This window comes from Barbus barbus, assembly GCF_936440315.1.
Source record: "Barbus barbus genome assembly, chromosome: 6".
In the NCBI taxonomy this organism is placed as follows: domain Eukaryota; kingdom Metazoa; phylum Chordata; class Actinopteri; order Cypriniformes; family Cyprinidae; genus Barbus; species Barbus barbus.
The window spans coordinates 32,383,015-32,394,022 of NC_136734.1; the positions used below are offsets into that span (position 1 = coordinate 32,383,015).

Below are 11,008 nucleotides of genomic sequence, written 5' to 3' on the forward strand. Positions count from 1 at the left end.
AATTCCTTTGAATGTAAACATGAACGATTGTCACAGTTTTATGGATTGTATTAAAATGAAATGCTAACAGCAATTACTGTGTTGTCAGGGATGGTTCCAGCACTGTTCCCTGATGACGAGAAGGAATCAGTCCTGAATCAGCTGCGAGATGAGGCTATGAAAAATGGCTCTGGTCCTTCGAAAGAGAGTGTATGGCAATACTTTGTCAATAAGAGTGCCAACAACTTGCACATAGTACTGGCCATGTCACCTGTAGGAGACATTCTCAGAACACGTTGTAGGAATTTCCCAGGTGTGTGAACAATGTATCAAAATTTAGGTCTTACTGTTACTTTCAGAGTTTCATATGTTCATTGTTTTTTCACTTGTGTGTGTTTTTGTGCATCAGGATTGGTTAATAATACAAGCATTGACTGGTTCTCCCCATGGCCCCCTCAGGCCCTACACGCAGTGGCCAAATCCTTCTTAGGTTTGTCTTGACTGGAGAATTTAATGTAGTTTATAGATATGATCATTATTTTTCACCAGCCAACAACAATGCAGCTCATTCATGCTAGTTTAAGTATCATGTCTCACTCCAGGTGAGAATCCAATGATCCCAGAGTGTCATTCAGAGGCAGTGATTGCTCACGTGTGCATGGTGCACGGCTCTGTAGGTGAGTATAGTAAACTGTTCCAGCAGACACTCCGTCGCAGCAACTACGTCACCCCAAAAAACTACCTGGACTTCATTAGCACCTACTCCAACCTGCTGGAGGATAAAGATAAATACATACTGGGTAAGAGCAAATTTCTCTTTATCTGTTTGGGAACATTTGTCTGTGATTTTGAAATATCAAACTGCATCTGTATCAGAGTTGTAAAATAAAACATAAATATTATAAATGTTGCTGTGGCAACTAAGAGAAATAAGTTAATAAAAACGACAAAATCGCAAAACAAAATGACTGAAATTCAAACAAAAACAGAAAATATAAAAATAAAATATAATTCCAAATATTAATAAAGACTATAATGGTATATTAATAATACTAAAATAACACTAATCTGTATGCACTATCCAGCACAATATAAACGTCTAGAAGGAGGTTTGGATAAGCTGAAGGAGGCAAGCGGACAGCTAGCAGAGCTCAACACCAAGCTAGCTGAGCAGAAAGTGGTGCTGGCAGAGAAGACTTCAGCCTGTGAGATCCTTCTAGAAGAGATCTGCTCTAATACAGCTGTTGGTCAGTATAACATCACATACAAGCACTATGGGTAATTTATATCAAGTCAAGTCAAATAGATTGTAAACTCTGTCTCTTTCAGCGGAGGAGAAGAAAGCCCTGGCAGAGGAGAAGGCTAAAGAGATAGAGGAACAGAATAAGGTGATAGTGGTGGAGAAGAAGGATGCTGAGAGCTCTCTAGCTGAGGCTCTTCCGGCTTTAGAGGCCGCTCGCCTCGCCCTGCAAGACCTGGACAAATCTGATGTCACAGAAATCAGGTGGCCACTGTGCTTCTGGACGATATATATAACAGGAATCGAATAGGCAAAGTGTTTTTCTGGTCTACATGATTTACATGTATGGTTCTGTGCTCATCCTCTCCTCCACCCTCTTGTTTGTGGTATTGTAGATCATTTGCCAAGCCACCCAAACAGGTGCAGGTTGTGTGCGAGTGCATCCTGGTGATACGTGGCTATAAAGAGATCAACTGGAAGACAGCCAAGGGGATGATTTCAGAGGCCAACTTCCTGCGTTCGCTTATGGAAATGGACTGTGACTCAATCACTGCCAGTCAAGTCAAGACTGTCAAAGGTAATGTATTCATCGTCTTGATGCTTCTCTGTGATCCCAAAGCCTCGAGGAGGTTTTTTTAGTCTTCAACATAAACCCACCCATGAAAATTGTGATGATCTATTGTATTACCTTCTCCTTGCCATATAACCAGGCTACCTAAGGAACCTTAACACCAGTTTGGAGGAGATGCAAGCCATCAGTAAAGCCGGTTCTGGCATGCTAAGGTTCGTGGAGGCAGTCATGGGTTACTGTGACGTGGCCAGAGACATCAAACCTAAGAGAGAGAAGGTCTGATATGCTATAACTGAGACTATAAATGCATGAATTCAGTTGCGTAAAGTTTATTACATCTCATTTAGCTGAAATTAAATCACATAATTACATTTAAAGGTAGCTCGTCTGGAGAGGAATTTCTTCCAGAGCAAACGTGAGCTGGAGCGAATCCAGAATGAGCTCAGTGCCATCCAGAAAGAGCTTGGAACTCTTGGTGACAAATATGAGGCTGCCATGACAGAAAAGCAACTTCTTCAGGAGGAGGCTGAGGTCATGGAGAGAAGACTTATTGCTGCTGACAAACTCATCTCAGGCCTGGGATCAGAGAATAAGCGGTCAGCCTACTCATTTAAATCCTAAAAACCTGAATGCAAATGACTCATAGAACAACAGAACAAATGACTCATAGAACAACTGACATCAAGGCTTAAATTATTCTCTCCGAGCTAGATGAGATTTGTCATTAGTCATGTGCTGTATGTCTATTTGTATGTAGCTGGACAGAGGACCTGAAAGAGCTGCAGCAGCGGCGAGTGCGTCTTCTAGGAGACTGTCTGGTCTGCGCTGCCTTCCTCAGCTACGAGGGAGCATTCAGCTGGGACTTTCGCAATGAAATGGTGTATGAGGTGTGGCAGGCAGACGTCCTGGAGAGAGGCATTCCTCTGAGCCAGCCTTTCCGAATAGAAAACCTGCTCACTGATGAGGTGGAGATCAGCAGGTGAGTCACCAATTGATGTGTAGAAGAATGGATATCAGTTGTGTATTTATTGGTGATGACGGAAAAACTGTGTGCATTCTCTTAGATGGGGATCTGAAGGTCTTCCTCCAGATGAACTTTCAGTGCAGAATGGCATCCTGACCACCAGATCCAGTCGCTTCCCCTTGTGCATTGACCCCCAGCAGCAAGCCCTCAACTGGATCAAAAAGAAGGAAGAGAAGAACAATCTGAAGGTTTTACGTCACTATATCACTTAAGGCTGCTTTGTTTATCTGTAATCAATCTTGGTCTATTTTTATAATCAATATTCTGATTTGCAGATCTCATCATTCAATGACCCAGACTTCTTGAAGGGACTGGAGTTAGCCATTAAGTATGGTTTCCCCTTCCTTTTCCAAGATGTGGATGAATATATTGATCCAGTTATTGACAACGTCCTTGAGAAGAATGTAAAAGGGCCAGAGGGACGTCAGGTTGTCGTACTTGGTGATAAGGAAGTTGACTATGATCCCAACTTTAAACTTTACCTCAATACCAAACTTGCAAACCCCAAGTTCTCTCCTGCAGTATTTGGGAAGGCTATGGTTATCAATTACACAGGTGAGAGCAAACTTTTTAGCAAACCAGTTGACACCAGGTCTCCATGCAAATGGAAGTATACAACACTCACAATTTATCACAAATGTATTCATACCAAGTCCAGTGCCCATTTTTTGATCATTATTTTAATTACACTTTTAAAAAATCACCTAGTTTTTAGGAGTGAAGATGCATTTTTTCTGACTGATGTGAATATGCACTTACTCTGAGACTTTACAGCTTTTCTTTTAATCTTCCTGTTAAAACTGTTTTTCAGTAACCCTAAAGGGCCTGGAAGACCAGCTGCTGAGTGTTATTGTGGGATTTGAGCAGAAGGACAAAGAAGAGCAGAGAGAACGGCTTATTCAAGAGACTAGTGAGAATAAACGTTTGCTGAAAGACCTTGAGGACTCGCTGTTGAGAGAGCTGGCCACCTCCACAGGAAACATGCTAGATAACATAGAGCTCATACACACTCTGGAAGAAACCAAGACCAAAGCCAGTGAGGTTAGTTACGTAACTGCACACAACACACATGCATGATGGCCTATTTATTAATTCATAACTATTTATCACATAGACTAGCACACTGCCGTTCAAAAATTAGATTTTTTTAAAAGATTAAAAAGATTTTCGAAAGATGTCTCATGAAGACATTTATTTGATCAAACATACAGCGGCAATATGACAAAAAATACTTTACTGTATTTGACAGATGATTCTATTTTTATATAATTTAAAACCTTATTTATTCCTGTGATGGCAAAGTTGAATTCTCAGCAGACATTGCTTCAGTCTTCAGTATCACACAATCTTTCAGAAATGATTCCTATATGCTGATTTAGTGCTCATGAAACATTTCTTATTATCAGTGCTGAAAACAGTTGCACTGCTTAATATTTTTGTGCTCATATATTTTTTTCAGGATTATTTGATAAATAGACATTTTAAAAGAACAGCATTTATTTGAAATCAGAGTTGTTTTGTAACCATATAAAAGTCATTACTGTGACTTTTGATCAATTTGATACATCCTTGGCTTAATAATATTTTTTTTTTTATTATTGTACCGTCTCCAAACTTTTGAATGGTAGTGTACATACTGGACATAATTAAATACATACATAATTAAACTAAAAAGGATATGTGCAGTTTACAATTTAACAATCATTATTTGACTCCAAAAGGTGTTTGAAAAACTGAAGCTGGCGGAAAAGACAGCCAGTGATATTGAGATACTGAGAGACGGCTACCGTCCGGCTGCCAAGCGGGGAGCTGTCTTGTTCTTTGTGCTGGCTGAGATGGCTCTGGTCAATACCATGTACCAGTATTCACTTGCTTCCTTTTTAGAGGTGTTTGACCTCTCACTGTCCAAGTCTATGCCCAACGCAATCCTGCCCACTAGACTGAAGAACATCATGGATACACTTACACAGAATGTCTATAACTATGGCTGTACTGGTGAGCCTGTTAAACTGTAAAAAATGGATTCTGATCACAAATTGAAATTTTAAATATACTGTATATATAAGTATATAATTTATATACTGTAATTAACTGCTAAATGCATACCATCTGATTAATTTAGATCAAATTTGTTTTTTTTTGCGTTGTTGTTTAGGTCTGTTTGAAAGACACAAACTTCTCTTCTCCTTCAACATGACCATTAAGATTGAGCAGGGTGAGGGCCGAGCACCCCAGGATGAACTAGAGTTCTTCCTCAAAGGTAGAAGCTTCAGGAAGACTTCTTTCCCTCTTTTACAATATAAAACCCAAAAAAGCACAAAAAACAAATCTGCCTTCTCTCTCCAGGTAACCTCTCTTTGGAAAAGAGCAAACGTAAGAAGCTGTGCGACTGGCTGCCTGATCAGGGCTGGGAGGATATAGTGCGCCTTATGGAACTCTTTCCTAATGAATTTGGTACTTTAGCAGATGATATAGAAAAGAATCCTGAGGAATGGAAGGAAGTGAGTGGCGGAAATCACACACCTGATGAACCCACGGTAAGGTACTATCACTTATTGAGTCCGACTCATAATGTCTTTCTATTTCTACTGCAGTGGTACGATTTAGATGCTCCAGAGCAGGCTTCTTTTCCCATGAAGTACAAGGACAACCTCACTCCCTTCCAGAAGCTTCTGCTGATGCGCTGCTTCAGGCTGGACCGAGTCTATCGTGCCGTCAGTGATTATGTCACGCTTACCATGGGAGAGAAGTAAGAGGAAATACAAATTCACTTATGCATAACATCAGCATATTAAAAAACCTCTTAAGACCTATTAAGATTATATTTGTTATATTTAGAGATATTACTCTTCAGCTCTTGGTCTGTGAACTGTAGTTTGGTTATATTTGTTTGTTATTTGTCTATTTTTTTTATCTATCTTTGTAAAGCAACTTTGCGTTTTTGGAAAGGCGCTATAAAAATAAAACTTTAGTAAGCACTTTGGAGGGAAAATTAAGACTAAAGGATGGAATGCACTGCACAACTTTTAAAACTTTTTGCTGACTTGTAAAATTGTTATAAACAAAAACTGGGCATCATACTAATTTGTGCAGAAACATGCACCTGGTTGCTAGTAAATGCATGACAAATATCAAACTTTTTTTAAATCCTCTGACTGGTCTGAACTAAAAATCTTAATTTGTGCATCATACACTACACCATTTTCTCTACAATCTGTCAACTCCCACTTCCCAAAATCTGGAGACTGGCTCTGACTTACAGAGTGCAAATTGTAACAAAAACTAGGGCGAAAGTCATGCAGTATATTCCAGCCTTAATGTTCATATTACAAACATCCAAGATTTTAATGAACGACAATCAGAAACAATATAATTTCTTGGGAGAATAAGTGCTAACATTCTCTTTCTCACTTCTTTACTGTGTCACTCAGATATGTGCAGCCCCCCGTGATCAGTTTTGAAGCCATCTTTGACCAGAGCTCCCCAAACTCTCCCATTGTGTTTATTCTGAGTCCAGGCTCAGAACCAGCCAGTGATCTGATGAAGTTAGCCAAACGCTCCGGTTTTGGGGCCAACAGACTAAAATTTCTTGCAATGGGGCAGGGACAGGAGAAGGTAAATGTGCACTCCCACAAATACAGATCTATATGCTACAGGTCTATATGTTTTAGTTATGATATCTGACACAGCACAGTACACTGCAGTGATGCATTGCATCTTGACCACCACTAATATGACAACAGACATATTTGGGAAATCTACCCTTGAATTCTACAAAATCATTTATAAAAAGGAACAAACATGATATTTGTGTTTCAGGTTGCATTGCAACTGTTGGAAACCGCAGTGGCACGAGGCCAGTGGCTGATGCTGCAAAACTGTCATCTGTTAGTGAAATGGCTGAAGGATCTAGAGAAAGCACTGGAAAGAATCACTAAACCCCACCCAGACTTCCGCCTATGGCTCACCACAGAGCCCATTAAAGACTTTCCCATCGGCATCCTGCAGAAATCCTTCAAGGTCAGGACACATTTAATGTGTGAACATTTAATGTGTGAATATCATTTCCATGTTAACTCATTTGCCACCTTCAGGTTGTGACAGAACCTCCAAATGGACTGAAGCTGAACATGAGGGCGACGTATTTTAAGATCCCTAATGATAAGGTGATGAACTGTCCTCACCCAGCCTTTCGCAGTATGGTTTATGTGCTGGCCTTCTTCCATGCTGTGGTTCAGGAAAGACGCAAGTATGGCAAGATCGGCTGGAATGTGCCTTATGATTTCAACGAGTCTGACTTCCTGGTAAGTCTCCTCTAACCCAAAGGTCCTTGAAATGTTCAGGTAGTTTAAAGTTAGTTTAAACACTTTTCATTGCTTTTCAATTATGTTGTTTCATTGTCTCTCAGGTGTGTATGGAAATTTTGGATACCTACCTAACCAAAGCTCACACTCAAGGAGATGCCATGATACCATGGGGAAGTCTCAAATACCTAATTGGTGAGGTAAAAAACTAATTTAAGTTGTGTCATTTATAAGCAGAAAAAAATCTAACAATTAAGGGGGGAAAAAAACATTTGTATTGCTACAAAAGATTTTATTCCAAATAAATGCTGTTCTTTTGAACTTTCTATTGGTTAAAGAATCCTAAAAAATTATCATGGTTTCCACAAAAATAAATGAAATAAATATAATGGCTTCTGCCATCACAGGAATAAATAACATTTTAAAATCTATTAAAAAAGGAACATTTGTCAAATATAGTAAAGTACTTTGTCTCGTTTGTCTCAGGTGATGTATGGTGGCAGGGCTATTGATAGCTTTGATCGTAGGATCCTCACAGTTTACATGGATGAGTATCTGGGCGACTTCATCTTTGACACCTTCCAGCCCTTCCACTTCTTCCACAATAAAGATGTGGACTACAAGATCCCTCCAGATGGACCCAAGCAGGTTTATGTTGGTATGTTGCTTCCTACAATCTAGCATCAGAAAGACTGGTTTGAATTTGACAGACACTCAAACTCTCCACGTTTTGCAGATGAGATAGAGTCGCTGCCTCTTGCTAACACAGCAGAGGTGTTTGGATTGCACCCTAATGCTGAGATCGGATACTACACACAGGCTGCCCGAGACATATGGACTCATCTTATTGAGCTACAACCACAGACAGGTACCTGGTTTATATTGCTTTACAATACTGAAATATGATCACTATGATCATTGTGCATACATATTAACAATTTACAAATTTAAATATACATACAATTAATATATTTGACATATCAGTAAATAACAGTTGTTTTCAAAATGTTGTACATGTAAAATCTTTAGGTGACTCTGGCGGTGGCATTAGCAGAGATGAGTACATCAGTCAGGTGGCACGGGACATTCAGAGCAAACTACCTGAAGTGTTTGACCTGGACGTGATTCGCAAGAAGTTGGGGCTGGAGATCTCTCCAACATCTGTAGTGCTGCTACAAGAGCTGGAACGCTTTAACAAACTCACCCTCAGGATGAGCCGTTCTCTGGCTGAGCTCCAGCGAGTGAGTGAGACGAAGACAAAGAGACAAAAAAAACATTCCAGCTTACAATTAATACAACTGTTTATGGTGCATTAAAATTGGTAGGTTTCACAGCAGACCATGTGTGTACTTTCTGTCTAAAGGCCCTGGCTGGCGAGGTTGGTATGAGCAGCGAGTTGGATGAGGTGGCGAGAGCTCTGTTTAATGGGCAGATTCCTGTTATCTGGAGGAAACTGGCACCAGATACTTTAAAGTCTCTAGGAAACTGGATGATCCACTTCAAGAGGCGACATGAACAGTACAGCTCATGGGTGAGAATCAAATATCACACCATATAAGACAGTATTTTTTTTAAAGACACCCTCTTAGCTTTTTGTTACTCACTATGTAATAATAGACAGTAAGGAACAAAAAGCTACATTTTAACAAAATTATTTTTGAATAATTATTCATTTTAATTTATAATAATATTTTAACAAAAATAATTTTGCTAAAATGTATAAGCAAGAATAGGACAGAGCAGTCTCTAATAGTGACACCAATTATTTCCCTGATTACTTGAAATGGCTGAGACACTAGCGTTTTGTTTGGGTTGGGAAGGATTTTTTTAATGATTTTTCTTTTTTTTTTTGAATATAGAGAATAAGTATCTTATTCTCACCAATGCTGTTATTTGATGAGAAAATACTGTAAAACAGTGAAATATTATTGCAATTTAATTGCAACATGTCATTTATTTCTCTGTTGGCAAAGCTGAATTTTTAGCATTACTCCAGTCTTCAGTGTCACATGATCCTTCAAAGATAATTCTAATATATTGATTTGGTGCTCATGAAACATTTCTTAATATTATCAGTATTATATTAATATGAATATTTTGTGGAAACTATGATACATTTCTTTCAGATTCTTTGATAAAAAATCTCAAAAGAACAGAATTGGTAACAATTTAAAATTCACTTTCACTGAATAAAAGCATCGATTTATTTAAAAATAATGTAATTCTTACTGACCCCAAACTTTTGAACAGTAGTCTATCTGTGCACTTGGATGAACTACAGAGGTGTTACTGCCCCCTTTTGTCTGTTAAAAAAATAAATGTTCAGGTGCTGTAAATGAACTTCTAATTGAATTTATCAAATGGGCTACTAACTAACTAACTAACTAAATGAATACATGTTTTTCATCTATGTAGGTGGAAGAGGGAGAGCCCTGTGTGATGTGGCTGTCAGGCTTGCATATCCCAGAATCATACCTGACAGCACTGGTCCAGGCCACCTGCAGGAAGAACGGCTGGCCTCTGGATCACTCCACTCTTTACACACAGGTTACACACTACAGGAGTGAGAACGAGGTCAAAGAGAGACCAGGACAGGGTGAGAGCGCACAACACCCTGCTCATAAAAAATGAACCTGAGGACACTGAGACTCAAGCACAGGTTTAAAACAAGTTCTTTATTTTCTCTGTTAGGATGTTTTGTATCAGGCCTGTATCTGGAGGGGGCAGACTGGGACATTGAAAAAGGCTGCCTGGTGCGCAGCAAACCCAGAGTTTTAGTGTCTCAACTACCCATTCTCAAAATCATTCCCATTGAAGCACGCCGCCTCAAACTCCAGGCAAGATGCGTCATATTTTTTTATCATGATGTCTTGGAATATCTGCCTGGAAATACTTGTAATCTGTAAGCAATATGTATTTTTTGGTTTGTTTTATAGAACACCCTGAGGACTCCAGTCTACACCACCTCTATGAGGAGGAATGCTATGAGTGTTGGACTGGTGTTTGAGGCTGATCTTTTCACCACCAAGCACATTTCTCACTGGGTACTGCAGGGAGTATGCCTATGCCTCAATGCTGACTGATAGTCTAACGGTGATAATATGAAATGATTTATGAGAGGATTTTAAACTTGAATTACTTTTAAATTATTAATAAAGTAATAAAATAAATGTTTTGCGTTCAGTTTTGTCTGCTTGATTTCATGTAAAATGTTAAATAGGAATCACTTTTTTATCTAATGACACTTCCTATGATTTGTTAATTAGTTGGGAAAATCTCAATATGTTAGATTAATTTGGTCAAAGCAAAAAAGGTAAATCAAAACTTATTTATAAAACCTGCCAAAACAATTATTATTACATCCCAATCTGTTTTCCAGACTCTCTTCATGTAGGTACTTTGAACCAGTGTTGTTATTTTTAACTAAAACTAAAATTAATACAAATATTTTTTGTTAATTGAAACAAGATGTTTAGACCAGTGTGGGGTCCAATACCCCACTAATAAAATATAAAATAAAATAAAAAACATATTCTTCAAAACCTCCTACAACTGTAAAAATACTACAATTAAAATAAATATGAAACTAAATAGAAATATAAAAACTAATAAAGAATGACAAAGCAATTACTAAATTACTAAAACTTAAAAATATTATAACGGAAACTAAAAATATTCCAAAAATAAAAAAACTATTCAAAATATTAATGAATAAATATTGCTAAAATAACACTACTCTGAACTTACTGGAAATGCTCACTAATGCAGAATGGTAGTTTGTATTGTCCCATCCTCCTCTAGCTTATGGATAAGTATTTAAATATGTTAAATCATTTTAATGCTTTAAAAATAATTACATGTTTCTTGTACGTGCAGAATGCCTCCTCAGC

General features: G+C 38.3%; 1 protein-coding gene across 1 annotated transcript in view; it reads left to right on the forward strand.

Annotated features, from left to right (window-relative positions):
• Positions 1–10,300, forward strand: part of LOC306870989 (dynein axonemal heavy chain 10-like) — a 31,515-nt gene extending 21,215 nt beyond the window's left edge. Inside the window, exons 53-79 of the mRNA XM_079418624.1 lie at positions 89–292; positions 389–469; positions 582–779; positions 1,065–1,226; positions 1,309–1,483; positions 1,615–1,796; positions 1,930–2,066; positions 2,169–2,386; positions 2,548–2,769; positions 2,855–3,002; positions 3,090–3,369; positions 3,626–3,855; positions 4,536–4,809; positions 4,970–5,074; positions 5,161–5,315; positions 5,409–5,563; positions 6,246–6,429; positions 6,634–6,834; positions 6,909–7,118; positions 7,223–7,318; positions 7,605–7,776; positions 7,855–7,986; positions 8,148–8,359; positions 8,482–8,649; positions 9,534–9,714; positions 9,810–9,955; positions 10,055–10,300. Of these exons, the coding sequence (XP_079274750.1) occupies positions 89–292; positions 389–469; positions 582–779; positions 1,065–1,226; positions 1,309–1,483; positions 1,615–1,796; positions 1,930–2,066; positions 2,169–2,386; positions 2,548–2,769; positions 2,855–3,002; positions 3,090–3,369; positions 3,626–3,855; positions 4,536–4,809; positions 4,970–5,074; positions 5,161–5,315; positions 5,409–5,563; positions 6,246–6,429; positions 6,634–6,834; positions 6,909–7,118; positions 7,223–7,318; positions 7,605–7,776; positions 7,855–7,986; positions 8,148–8,359; positions 8,482–8,649; positions 9,534–9,714; positions 9,810–9,955; positions 10,055–10,201 (4,775 nt within the window). The 3' untranslated portion in view covers positions 10,202–10,300. The remainder of the gene's footprint in view (positions 1–88; positions 293–388; positions 470–581; positions 780–1,064; positions 1,227–1,308; positions 1,484–1,614; positions 1,797–1,929; positions 2,067–2,168; positions 2,387–2,547; positions 2,770–2,854; positions 3,003–3,089; positions 3,370–3,625; positions 3,856–4,535; positions 4,810–4,969; positions 5,075–5,160; positions 5,316–5,408; positions 5,564–6,245; positions 6,430–6,633; positions 6,835–6,908; positions 7,119–7,222; positions 7,319–7,604; positions 7,777–7,854; positions 7,987–8,147; positions 8,360–8,481; positions 8,650–9,533; positions 9,715–9,809; positions 9,956–10,054) is intronic.
• Positions 10,301–11,008: the final 708 nt, after the last annotated feature.